At 44.1% G+C, this 13623-nt stretch overlaps 1 protein-coding gene across 2 annotated transcripts; it reads left to right on the top strand.

The window, feature by feature from the left end:
* Positions 1 to 43: 43 nt before the first annotated feature.
* C1H1orf50 (chromosome 1 C1orf50 homolog) lies at positions 44 to 13322 on the top strand. Of its 2 annotated transcripts, none has more exons than XM_033421957.2 (5): positions 44 to 364; positions 497 to 612; positions 5657 to 5743; positions 6245 to 6376; positions 6741 to 13322. In XM_033421957.2, exons 1-5 carry the CDS (start codon positions 181 to 183, stop codon positions 6939 to 6941), a joined length of 720 nt encoding a protein of 239 aa, XP_033277848.1. In that variant the 5' UTR covers positions 44 to 180; the 3' UTR covers positions 6942 to 13322. The 2 variants fall into 2 exon arrangements, with proteins under 2 accessions (XP_033277848.1, XP_004266763.1); XM_004266715.4 differs by having other exon boundaries at positions 210 to 368.
* Positions 13323 to 13623: the final 301 nt, after the last annotated feature.

The following is a 13623-nucleotide window of genomic DNA, read 5'->3' as shown; positions in this document are numbered from 1 at the left end:
CGAGTGAAGCCCCGCCTCCCAAACCCGGCAGCGCACGCCCACGAGGCTGCACCGCCTCTTTGGCCTTCCCCCAGCCTGGACCCCGCCCCCCAGCGGAACCAGGAGCGCCAGCCGCAGCCACGCCTCCGAGGTCCGGGCAGCTCCGACGCCCAATGGCCAGGGAACACGGAAGCTCCGCCCATGGGCCTTTTTGCGCATGCTCTGCAGCCTCGCGCCGTCCGGGAAGTAGGGAGAAGGTGCTGTCATCGGAGACCCAGCTGTCATGGAAGACGCTGCTGTCGTGGAAGACGCTGCTGTCGTGGAAGACGCCGCAACGCCCGGGACGACTCAGGGAGTCATAGAAAACCAAGGAGTTCTGTCAGCGGCAGGTTGGGGAGTTAGGCGGGGCGGGAGTCAGTTGGGGAAAAGAAGCCCTCCCGGAGTAGCTAGTCTGCCGGGCTCCGCGGGAGGCCGAGGGCGGGTGCTCACGGCCTGTGTTCCTGGGTATGTGTCGCAGGAGCCCTAGTGGAGCTCACCCCGACCCCCGGCGGCCTGGCCCTGGTGAGCCCCTACCACACCCACCGGGTCGGAGACCCCTTAGACCTCGTGGCGCTCGCAGAGCAGGTGCAGAAGGTGAGGAGGTGCGGCTGGGAAAGTAAATGACCAGCTTCGTGCACGTTTGGTCTTCCAAACCACTTAGTGTGGGGTAGCATTTGTTCTCGTCTCCATTTTATACGCGGGGAAAACTTATGGTCATGGCGAGTCGGTGGCCTGACTCCAACTGATCTTCTAAGACCAAAGACCCCTTCAGCTGCAAAGTGAGTGCCCATAATCTCCCTTCGTGGGAAGGTTTGAACAGTACTTTAAATATTCATGATTTCATTTGGGCCTTAGGACAGCCCTGTCAGGTAGGCAGTACAGTTCCTAATATTCTTCCTATTTGACACGTGAAGGGAAGTTTCCAGGGACCTTTCAAGATCACTCTAACGCAGTTCTGCAGGGATGCATAGCCCGCTTACTTTAAACTGCTTCCCTAAGATCTTTACTTCTGACCTGAGGGCTTGTAGAGCTTAACATCTTTTAGAAGGGCAGGGACTCTAAGTTTTGCCCTCTGTCTTCATTCACTGGACACAGTATTCCCAAGCCCAGTGCTTAGACATTGGTTGCCGAAAGAAGTAAAATAAGGAGGAAATATGATGTAACAGAAATAGCACGGGGAGTTTGGACACATGCGTTTTAATCTCAGCTATGATATTAACTTGCATTGTGACTTGAGATAAATTACTTTTTTCTGGACCTCAGCTTCTTTATCTATAAAGTGTAGGGTGTGAACTAGGAGAGCTCCTAGATCTAAATTTCTTGAAAAACCAGATTTCATCTAATCTTTCTTACCAATACGTCCAGTTGTAGAATCCTCTTTGATATGTACAGGTACAGGGCCTTGCTACTTTAAAGTTTATGCTATTTCCCTCGTCCTTGTATACACGATCACATTTGGCCTTGGTTATGGTCAAAGGCCTTCGTTTTGCTCAAAAAAAATTTAATAATTAATGTGCTCAAATTCCCTTACATGTACATCTCTCTACTTCAGTTTTGTTCTTTTTAATTAAGAAATTTTCAAATGCTTAGGAAAGCTCATTTGATTCAAATCATGTGCTTTCTCTTTTCTAGAGAGGTGGGAAGCAAGGTCAAACTTTTATGGATTAGGAGAACATTATGTGTCTGTTTAATCAGATCACCTATTGGGAGGGAGCCTCCCAAAGTCAGATCTTAGGCAAAACATTTTCAGTGGGTTACTGAGTGACCATTATGTGTATTACAATGGCCTGAAACAAAGAAAGAAGGAACACGGTTTTTGTCCTTTAGCCTATAATCAATTTAGTGAAATACAGAGGATGCATCGTTGTGCTGCTTCCATTTTTCCAGTATTACTCTTTGAGAAGCTGAAGAAAAAACACTATGGAGATAAAGAGAATCAAGCATATTTCAATCTGTGTACTGAAATGTACTTTCTAGCAGGACTGACTTCTTAACATGCCATTTAGGCGTTCGTGTGTGAAAGCTCGGGAACCCTGGTTTTAAGGCATGAAATTTGGAATCAGACTGATCTGTGTTGAAATCTTTAACTGCCGTTTATTAGCTATGAAACCTTGGATAGGTTGCTTCACCTCTCTGAGTCTAATTCCTAAAATGAGAAAGTGAAGTTGGAGTTCATCATCTCCAACTTCATAAGGTGTTATGAGAATTAAATGAGACAGTATGCAAAGGGCCTCAGAGTGATTAGGGCCAGAGTTTGTGCTTATCATTATTGGTACTCTGTCTCTCATTTCTGTTTTAATTAGGCTCATTTGTGCACAAGTGACAGATTTGTTGCCCCCTTAAGAGAAAGGAGATTTATTGTAAGGCCACTCCTAACCCTAACCCAGAACTATCCTAACTCTAGGAACCACCTATTCTCTCCTTGGCCATAAGGTGCCTTATTGTCCTTGGAACAAAATGCAAATTCTTGTGTCAAGGGCCATAAAGCCTTACATGATCTGGTCCTTGCACTCTTTTTTTTTTTTTTTTTTGCGGTGCGCGGGCCTCTCACTGTTGTGGCCTCTCCCGTTGCGGAGCACAGGCTCCAGACATGCAGGCTCAGCGGCCGTGGCTCACGGGCCTAGCTGCTCTGCGGCATGTGGGATCTTCCCGGACCGGGGCACGAACCCGTGTCCCCTGCATCGGCAGGCGGACTCTCAACCACTGTGCCACCAGGGAAGCCCTGGCCTTCTTATCTGTAGAAGGCTATACCCCACCCCATCCAAATGACAGTATTATTAAATTGAATTTGAATGCCTCTAGACTACACATGCATTGTAATTCCTGCAGTCCTCACCACTCCCTGTTATTAAACCAGTTGCTTCATTCGTTATCTTTGATCTGCTTCTAGCACATAATTATGGTTATTTCCTTCATAATAGTGCATCATTATTCCAAGTACATACAGCACTAATTGTCTTTCTTTTTGGTGTCTGTATCACTCCCCAGGGCGGTGCTATGCAATATGGTAGCCACTAGCTTCATATGGCTGTTGAGCCTTGGAATGTGTGGTTAGTGCATGCAGCTGAGAAACTGAGTTTTAAATTTTAATGTAAATTTGTTACCGAGCCCAAGCTTGCTCTGCTCACTGCACAACAGGCCAGTAAATCGGGAGACGAGGTGTTGAGGCAAGGAATAGTGACGTTATTCGGAGAGCCGGGTGTCCGAGAAGCTGGCAGACTAACGTCCTATGGTGCCATCTTATCGGGGTCTGGATGCCAATTTCGTTTATAGAACAGAGAGTGGGAAGAGGTGAGGAAGTAAAGAGGCCATAAGTCTTGCAAAATATCTCCTGGCTTGGCTAGTTTTGGGGAGGGGATGTGTTAATTTCTTCTTTTTTGCAGCCATTCACAGGTGGGCAGGGTCAGAATGTCTCCTTGTGAGCAGAACAAAAGCACTTTAGTTTAACATTCAGGCAGAGGGGCAGGGTTCCTGAGGCAAGCCATTATGTATGCTTATGCTATATAGACAGCATCATTTTAGTGATTATAGTAACAAAAGCAGTGAAAAGCAAAGGTTAAAGTAAAAGAAACAGATTCAACATGGAGTCAGATTCTGTTCTTCCCTGTAACAATTTTAATTAATTTAAATTTTAAAACCTGGTAATTGATTCAATTACTGGAAACTTTTAAGTATATTTGGAACAATTTGAGTATGTGAATCAACTCAACTAAATTTTATGAAGTCTCAATACAGATCAAGTTTTTCCAATGAAAATTTAGCATCCAAATTGATAGGTGTGTGAATATAAAATATACACTTAATATGAAATGTAAAATATCTCTTAACAATTTTTATATTGATTACATGTTGAAATGATATTTTTTTGATAGGTTAAATAAAATATTGGATTTTTCTTTTTTATCTTTTTTGGCCGCACCATGCAGCTTGCAGAATCTTAGTTCCCTGACCAGAGATTGAACCTGGGCCACCGCAGTGAAAGTGCCGAGTGCAAACCACTGGACTTCCAGGGAATTCTGTATATTATTATAATTAATTTTACTTATTTATTTTTACTTTTAACATGGCTACTAGAACATTTTAAATTACATATGTGACTTGTTTCATATTCTAAAGGATAGTTGCATTAGACTGTAATCTTAATGAAGGCAGGGACCTCTTTCTCATGTTTGCCAATGTGTGCAGTGCCTAGCATGGTGTCTGACACACAGTAATTGCTAAGTGTATATTCGTGGAACAGATAGAGGCTTGACTCAGCTTACTCAGTTGTTTCTCTTCACTCATAACATGGCTTATACCTGACCTTTACCTTAAGCGTCCACAACTAACCAGGAAATTCTCTTAATATTTCTTAGTTCAAATTTAACCTCTTACTTTCTTTTCCTTAATTGTATACCATTAGAAGTTAATCAGTTTTGGGGGGAATTCCCTGGTGGTCCATTGGTCAGAACTCCACACTTTCACTGTCAGGGCGCGGGTTCAATCCCTGGTCAGGGAACTGAGATCCTGCAAGCTGTGCAGTGTGGCCAAAAAAAAAAAAAAAAAATAGTTAATCAGCTTTTTGTGAAAAGTAATCTGGAAGTTTCTGATGGATTTCTGATGTCTGAGTGATAATCCTTCCCGATACATGAATTGGTCACACCTGTCTCTCCTAGTTTTGAAAGTTATTTATTTTAAGCAATTTCCAGTGCCTTCGGTTGAATTTCCTAGCACATGGCAGACAGTCCTCTGTGTATATTATAATTGTTTCAGGTCTACATCATAGTGCAATCTTTTAAAAATTCATTTTAAGTAACAATTAGGAATGCAAATATAAGTTGAAATATAATTAAGTGTGATGTAAATAATTCAACTGAGGTAATGGTCAGATTAACAGATACTTTCTATATATAGTTAGGATCCTATATAGCAGGTGATAAGAGGCATACCACAAGTGTCTTTGGATTTTCATTGTAAAACCCATCCCTGATTTCAGAAATGTTTAAATGTGAGAAAAAAAAAATGGAGACCTGAGGAATAAGTGGAGTCAGTCAGGCAGAAGAGCAAGAAGGAAACATAGGGTGGAGGAGAGGGCATATTCCATATTATTTGGAAGCAAGAGAGAGCAGGGCATGTTGGAAGACTGAAAACTTTGAGTGTGACTAGAATCTAGAGTGTACAAGGTAGACACTTTGGGAAATAGAAAAGGAGCACTTATGGGGCTTCCCTGGTGGCGCAGTGGTTGAGAGTCCGCCTGCCGATGCAGGGGACACGGGTTCATGCCCCGGTCCGGGAAGATCCCACATGCCATGGAGCGGCTGGGCCCGTGAGCCATGGCCGCTGAGCCTGCGCGTCCGGAGCCTGTGCTCCGCAACGGGAGAGGCCACAGCAGTGAGAGGCCCACATACCGCAAAAAAAGAAAAAAAAAAAAAAGAAAAGGAGCACTTATTTCTGTGGTGTGGGTCGTGTCAGCATTGGCTTTTTGTAAGCAGTACTGTTTGAGCTGGGCCTTGCGATGAGTGGGCGTTCATGGGGGAATGGTGAGAATGGGAAGAGTATTTTAGGCATAAGCAAAGATGTTGACATAACATTGGGCTCTAAATAAGAACATCGTAGAAGTCTTATCCTTATCCACAGTTCAGTTTTTTTCTCACCTTAGGCTAATGAATTTGTCAGAGCAAATGCCACCAACAAGCTGACAGTCATAGCCGAGCAAATCGAACATTTGCAAGAACAAGCCAGGAAGGTAAGTAGTGGCTTTTAGGTAAGCGTTCGTTTTCTTCGCTTAGTTCATAGGATTGACTGAACTTGCTTATAATCATTGTAACTTACTTGTTTCAGTACCTCCTAGAAATATAGAAGTGTTGAGTAAAATAGAATAAGCCCAAGAGGTTAAGTATAAGTGTTTTCACTGGGAGAAAGTTCAGTGAGATAAAGCATTTTGAGGGGAAACTGTGAAAGAAATGTACTGACCACAGAAAAATTGGAAAGAAATGTCAAAACCATTCAAAAGCCAGTAACACTCAACGTTTTGAAATACAATTTTCCTAAAGGCATTTTTACAGCATAGTAGCATAACATCGTGTAATTTTTCTCTTCAGTATCATCTGGATCTCAGTCATGATTCACTGCTGTGGGGGAGCAGGACCCTAGGCATCGAACGGTTTCCAGATTTTGAGTGGGATGGTCATTGAGTATGAGTGCCTGTTACCTAATACCTAATTGGTTACACCTCTGCGGTTCTTAGGTATTGGAGGATGCTCGCAGAGATGCTGACTTGCACCATGTAGCTTGTAATATAGTGAAAAGACCTGGCAACATTTACTACCTTTATAAACGGGGGAGTGGCCAGCGGTATTTTTCCATTATTTCTCCAAAGGTAAGAACATTTAATTTTTGCACAAAAATCTACTCTTGTCTTGGAGAAATTCTTGGGGGGGTGTGTGTGTGTGTGTGGTGTGTGTGAGAAAATGTAGGTATAGGGGTTGGGAAGTGGTTTTCTAGAAAACTGGAGGTGGCATGAGCCCAGACATGACTCTGAAAAATATGCATGTGCTTAAGTTATTTCACAGTCATTATCTCTGTTAAGGGAGGTATCTGATGTGTAAGGTAATGGTTTCCAAGAATGATTCTGACTGGTCTGGAGTGAAAAGCTAAAAAAGAAAATTGTGGTAGAATTAGGACACAAGCTCAGTTTCTTTATCTCCTGCCCTGATCAGAACTGACTCCTTTGCCTTCTCTAGGAATGGGGGACAGGTTGTCCACATGACTTCCTTGGTGCGTACAAGCTACAGCACGACTTGTCCTGGACTCCGTATGAGGACGCTGAGAAGCAGGATGCTAGAATCAGCATCGTGACCAAGTTGCTAAGCCAGCCAGTGGCTCTGCCTCCGAGCACTGAACCCAGCTTCCAGGGCTTCACTTCCACTGAGAGTGGACTCTGACAAAGGCTGTCATGGCTAGGACCTGTCACCTCCTTGTTGCCCCAATCTCTGCCTTGATGGGAGGTGGCATGAGAATCGAGGACATGTAGGGGAATCATGAACTTCTTTGAAAGTGGTCCTGTGTGAATGTAAATGCTGTCGTTATTACTTTTAGTTGGGATGGTAAAGAATCACATCAGTCTCTTTTGGGATCCTCTCCAGGTCACAGATACTCAACTCGTCAGTTTCAGAGTATTGGCCAGTGTACTTTCCTTCTCCTTTATCTCCATCTGTTCTCCCATAAGTCAGAGCATTAGAGAAAGAAGGGTTTCTTCTTCCCTCGAAAAGATTGGCAGGTCATTTTCCAGAGAGGACTGTTGTTAGTCTCTTAGTAACTAGAAGGGTTTGAGATTGGGGTTGTGGCTATTGAACAGTTGGTGCAACTCCAGCTTCAGATTCGTCTGGGAACCAGAATGTTGGGTACTGGCGATGATAAACAGCTTGGCTTGGCTTGCGAGCGAGTATGTGGTTCTGGTATTTCTGCACGATTGATAAGGTTTGGCTTGTCCCATTCTGCTCTTTCTGCCGAGCTAGGATGACTGGAGAATTTAAGGCAGCAGCAATGGCCAGGTTTCGGGACAGTCAGCCTCTAAACTCACAGAATTTTAGACTTGGAAGAGATTTCGGAGGCTACCACTAACAACGTTATGAATCCACTCTCTAGCCCCACTGAGCAGGAGATCCAGAGTTCCGCCATCTGCAGCAGGAAGAATCCATTAAGTGGCAACTTTAGAATATTGTGGAAAAGAGAGTAGGACAGTGGGTGAGAAACAAGAAAAACAGCCAACCTGTTGATTATGAGTTAACGCGGATTAAAATTCATTTTGACCTGAATTATTCAGGAACTTAACAGAAGCTTTTTGGCTGAGTTACTCTATGCTGATTCTGACTGAGCTCTTGTGGGACTCTACCTCATTTCCTGTTTGTTCAGTGGAATTAGCTAAATTGATAGCACAGCCAGCATTGCTGTACTTCCTTCAGTGCCATATAATCTATTACAACATGCTGTAAAAGGAGTGAGAGATCTGTACTTGAAATCAAATTGCCCAAGTTCCTTTCTGGGGATGAATGTCCTTTGTGTTGATCTGCTTGGTGATGCCACAATCTCATCCTGGTGTTAAAGGCCTTTCCTTATAAGCTTCGCTCCTTGTGAGCTGTAAATGGTCCACAAGGGCCTAGCAGAGGTTGGGACTAGATTCTGTCAAGGTCACACAGATGATACTTGGTCACTCAGTTCAGAGGAGGATGCTCTGGAGGCAGCCGCGAAAGCCTCTGGCTGGGAGGCTGCAGGAAATGGGACACACACACACACTAGTGGTATAGTAGTTGATTCTTACTACCGAAAGTTTCCCAGATTTTCAGAAGGTTTTGCATGATAATGACATTTTGAGTAGGTGCTTTGTTATCCATTGCTGCATCAGTTACCACAAACTTAGTGGCTTTAAACAGCACACATTTATTATTTCAGAGTTTCTATGGATCAGGAGTTGAGGCACACTTAACTGGGTCCTCTGCTTCAGGGTTTCTTTTCTCACAAGGCTGCAGTCGAATTACTGGCCAGGCCTGTGTCCTCATCTGAAGGCTCAACTGAAGAAGGATCTGCTTCCAAGCTCACTTAAATTGTTGGCAGAATTTCAGTTCCTCAAGGGTTTGTAGGACTGTGGAGCTCTGTTTACTAATGAACTGTTAGCCAGAGGCCGCCCTTAGTTCTTTGCTACATGAGTCTTACCAACATGGCAACTGTCTTCATCAAAACCAACAAGGATGAGAGTCTGCTAGCAGGATGGAAGTTATGGCAGTGACATCTCATACCTTGGCTGTGCTCTGTTAATTAGAAACAAGTCACTAGGCCAGCCCACACTCAAGGGAGGTAATTACCTAAGGGTATGAATACCAGAAGGTGGAAATCCTTGAATCTTAGAATCTGTGTGCCGCAGTGCTCAGTTGAGAGGGAGAAGGAAGGCTGTGGCTGGAAGAGGCAGTATCACAAAGTGGTTAGGCTTGGTGGCTTTGAAGTCACAGATCTGGACGCGACTCTCAGCTCTGACAGAATAACCTCCCCTAGTGTTCCTGCTTCCTCCTCTGGTCCCTTCTCCAGTCCATTCTGTAATCAGTCATCAGCTTGATCTTTTGAAAATGCAAATCCACCTCACCCTTGACATCTATCCTAACCACTGGAACAGAGAGCAGTGTGATTCAGGAGCAAACTTTCTTCCGTTCAATAAGGTGTGCTCCTGGCACAGACCAGCAGGTGGTGCCATTGTGCTTTCCTGATTAAGCCAGTTACCAAGCTTAGAGAAAGTGGCATTGTGAAGTGATTTTGGAGGTAGCATCTCCTAGGGGGACTAGGACCCAGTGATTATAAACAGTAACCATTTTTCACTCATCCATCCATCTATCCATCCATAAGTGAGTAATACTTAATTACTGAGTATTAAGTGCCTTCCAGGTTCCAGATTCTGGAGAATGACCCAGGTGAGTAAGACAGGCCCCTATTTCTAGGAAGCTTACGGTCTAGTGGGGGAGACAGCAAGTCAGCCATTACAACATGGTATAAGAAGGACTATGATAGAGGTGCACATGGAATATCATGGAGCACCGGGGAGGGCTGCTTAACTCAGCTTGGAGAATTTGAGAAGGCTTTTTGGAAGAGCTGACACCTGCTTGGGTGTTGAAAAAGAAGCAAGAGTTAGAGCTTGTTTGGAGGCTCCAACTGTCGTCTCTGTAGGAAGGTTGTCTTTGGGGGTTAGGGCAGGGTTTATTTTTGGATGGAGTTTATTTGTGAATGAACAAAGGGATATCCACTTAACAAGCCATATCGACCAGAGTAATCCTGCCAGTCAGGAAGGGTGGAGTGAGATAGGTCCCAGCCAGAACACTCTTACTTCTAACAGCTAGGAGGTAGGTAGATGAGGAATCGGATGAAAAGCAATTCTAGACAAAAAATAGCACGTGGGGGACACTGACAAGAAGCAATATGACATTTGGGGAATTGCAGCTACAGTGAAGAATAGTGGCCAGGCGGTATGAGAGGAGAGCTAATTGAAGGGTTGGCGGTAGGGAGTTGGTAAAATTGGCCTTTTTAGAAAGCTCATCTTGGCAGTGGAGGGTGAGTGGGGGAGAAACCACTGGGAGCCTCCAGCCCAGTCCAAGCAAGAGGTTTGAACAAAGATGGTGATGGACTGAGAGGTGTTGTATTTCATCAATTGTAAACGTACTTTTCTTCCCCCACGTTTTAATCTCTCAGACCTAGATGCTTCTAGATGTCAGTAGTATGTCATCATTTAATAATGGTTTGTCTTAACAGTGGATGGCATCTTAGGCTTGATGAAGTATGGCATTTTGAAAGTACAGTAGATCGCCATCTTGTTAATTAATACGATGTGGCACAATGAGTGGAAGGAAAGAATCTTAGATAATGCTTGAATTTCTGGCTTGAGAGTGTGGATGGGGCTTCCCTGGTGGCGCAGTGGTTGAGAGTCCGCCTGCCGATGCAGGGGACGCGGGTTCGTGCCCCGGTCCGGGAAGATCCCACATGCCGCGGAGCGGCTGGGCCCGTGAGCCATGGCCGCTGAGCCTGCGCGTCCGGAGCCTGTGCTCCGCAACGGGAGAGGCCACAACAGTGAGAGGCCCGCGTACCGCAAAAAAAAAAAAGAGAGAGTGTGGATGGTGGGAATCCACTCAACAAAATGTGGACGAGGAAGACATCCCTGCTATTTTCCAAAATAATTAGCAATCTGTATTTGCCTCAATAATCCACCATGCTGGCCCTGCCTGGTTCACTGGGTGTAACAGCTGACACTACCTCCTTTTCTCCACATTAGCATTCCAGAAGGAGGGAAAGAAGGCTTGCTTGTGTCCTTACCTTCTCAAGTTATCAGTCAGTCCACAAGTATTGAGAGTATTGGTGGTGTAGACACAAAGATGATAAATACTGTTAAGTGAGCTTTTTTTCTGCCAAGCATAGCCAACTGTTTGATTTAATCTTTATATAATCCACCATCTATGAGGTATTATACAGTATTCCTATTTTACAGAGCTGGGGCATCTCAGACGTTAAGCAACTGGCCCATGGTTACACAGATAAAAAGTGGCAGAGGTCAGGCTCAGACATTACTATTTGATTAAAGTCTGACCATAGCTATAACCATAACCTGTTTTGGCCGATTAGGACAGTCCTAGAATATCTCTACATAGAGGTGTGAAGAAGTTAAAATACAAAAGTGACAGAGTAACATGTGCATATGGGATACTATAGGGGTAGTTCACTTGAGTATTTAGTGATGAGCATGCAGACGATGTATATCAAGGTCCAGAGAAGATAAGTAACTTACCTAAGGTCACACAACTTAAAAACAATTGAGCCCACATCTCTGGCACTAAAGCCCATGTGCAAACCCCCCACATACAAGATAGGGTTCATTCCCTAAAGGAGTCAGAGCTTGGGAGGGAGGAGCTACTAAGTGCCTGGAGTAATTAGACTTCCGTGGTCCAAGCAGCATTTGATTCAGTGGACTACTTCCTACTGAAAAGCTTTGTTCTTCATTTTGATTTGGAATATTACCGTCTTCTGCTTCACTGACTGCATCTTTTCTGTCTCCTGACACTTATAGTTTGGACTGCTCTGGGGCCAAGTCTTTGGCCCTCTTTTCTTTCTCTACTAGGTGATCTAATCATTTCCCATGGCTTTAAATGCCACCCGTATGCTCTTGACTCACATGTGTGTCTCCAGTCCTGATCCCTCCCTGAGTTTTATGCAGACTTCATTTATCGAACAAACAGCTTCACTTGATGTCATTACAAACCTAACGTGCCCAAAATGGAAGTCTTGAGTTATACCCCAAACCTGTTTTGTTACCAGTCCCTCTCTTTCCATCAGCACCTGTGTCACACTGCTGTTGAGGCCAGAAACCCAAGTCATCCTGATTCTGTTTGTTCTTCCCACACCAATCAGCAAGTCTTCTCAGCTCTGTCTTCAAAATACATCCCACATCTGACTGCTGCTCATCACCTCCACCCCTCCCCCCTTAGTCCAGGCCACCAACATCTCTAGCCTGGACGAATGCAGTAGCCTCCTAACTTGCCTCCCTGCCTCCATTCTCACCCTCCTTCATTCTGTTTCCACAGAGACTGTAGTCATTCTCTTAAAAATGTGAGTCAGGTTATAATACCTCTGTAAAAAATGACCCCCAAATTTCTCATTACACTTAGAATAAAGTCCAAACTCTTGCCAAGGTTCTATGTGATGTACCATTCTCAGTACTCACTGCATTTCCCACTGACTGTGCTCAGCTCATCAGCACATCAAGCCTGTTCCTGCTCCAGCGTCTTTACATTTGTAGCTCCAACTGCCTGGAACATTTCCCCCAAGGTCTTTTCATGGTTTGTGTCTTCTCAACATTTAGGTCCCTGCTCAAATATCACTTCACTCATTACCCTATCAGAAGTACCAGCTCCTCTCACGTCAAAATACTGCTGACCCTGTTTTGATTTCCATGGCGCTTGTCGTGACTAGACATTTGTTGCCTTTGCCCCATACTTGAGTGTAAGTTCTCTGAGGGCAGAAACAGTGTCTGTCTTGTTTATTGCTATATCCCTAGCACCTAAAATAGTGCCTGGCACATAATAAATACTCTAGTAATGGATGGATGGATGGACATCTGCAGCTCCGTACTTATATCCTGCAGGGCGTCTAAGTCAATGCAGCTAAGAGAAATAGAATGTGAGCCACGTGTGTGATGTAAAATTTTTTAGCAGCTACATTAAAAAATAAGGAAAAACAGGTGAAATTAACTTTAATAATTTAACCCAGTATATAAGAATATTAACATTTTAACAAACAATACTAAAAATTAGTTATTTTACGTATTTTTTTAAAACTCAGTATTCAAACTCTGGTAAATGTACAGCTGCCTCAATTCGGACTAGCCACATTTCATGCACTCGAGCCACATGTGGCTAGTGGCTATCATGTTAGTACAAGTGTAGACAGTCACCCTACTGTTCTTGTTCTCCAGAACGGGAGGAAGCTAGAAACTTCTGGTGGTTGGGGAGGAGGGTGTTTCTTAGCTCTCCCTGCTTCGTCTCCCTCTTCTGAAGGAAGCCTTGGGGATGTCCAGGCTAACAGAGGCATGATCATGTCCTTAGAATGATGGTGATGGTGATGACTGAGCTGCTGCGCTGTGCTGAGCATTTCATATAAGCTCATTTAATTCTCACGGCAATCCCATTTTACAGATTTGCTTGCGGAAACCAAAGTAACTTGTTCAAATTTACACATCTGCCAAGTGTTAGAGCTGGAATGTAAATCTGGCTAAACGTTAAGGCCGGTATTATGATCGTTATGTGACCATTTTTATTTTGCCACTTTTACAGTCCATGTCGCCTGGAAAAATGAAGAGAAATACAAATGATAGAAAGGAGCTGACCTGACTCTTGGGCTTGGACTCCCAGCACAGCTGAAGTTGCCTCCATCCTGATTCTCCCTTTTAGTTTCTCAAACACCTTAGGTGTGACTTCAGTGTCAAACTGTGTTCAGGTCTCAGATCCGCTAATTAATAACGGTGTAACCTTCAGTAAAATCGAGTAATGCCATTTCCTCTTCTGGAGAATGGGAATGCTAATACTAACATCAGGGGCACTT

The sequence above is a fragment of the Orcinus orca genome, chromosome 1, assembly GCF_937001465.1.
Source record: "Orcinus orca chromosome 1, mOrcOrc1.1, whole genome shotgun sequence".
NCBI classification, from domain to species: Eukaryota; Metazoa; Chordata; class Mammalia; order Artiodactyla; family Delphinidae; genus Orcinus; species Orcinus orca.
The sequence above is the reverse complement of the archived record's forward strand: the minus strand, read 5'-3'. Positions and strand labels throughout refer to the sequence as shown.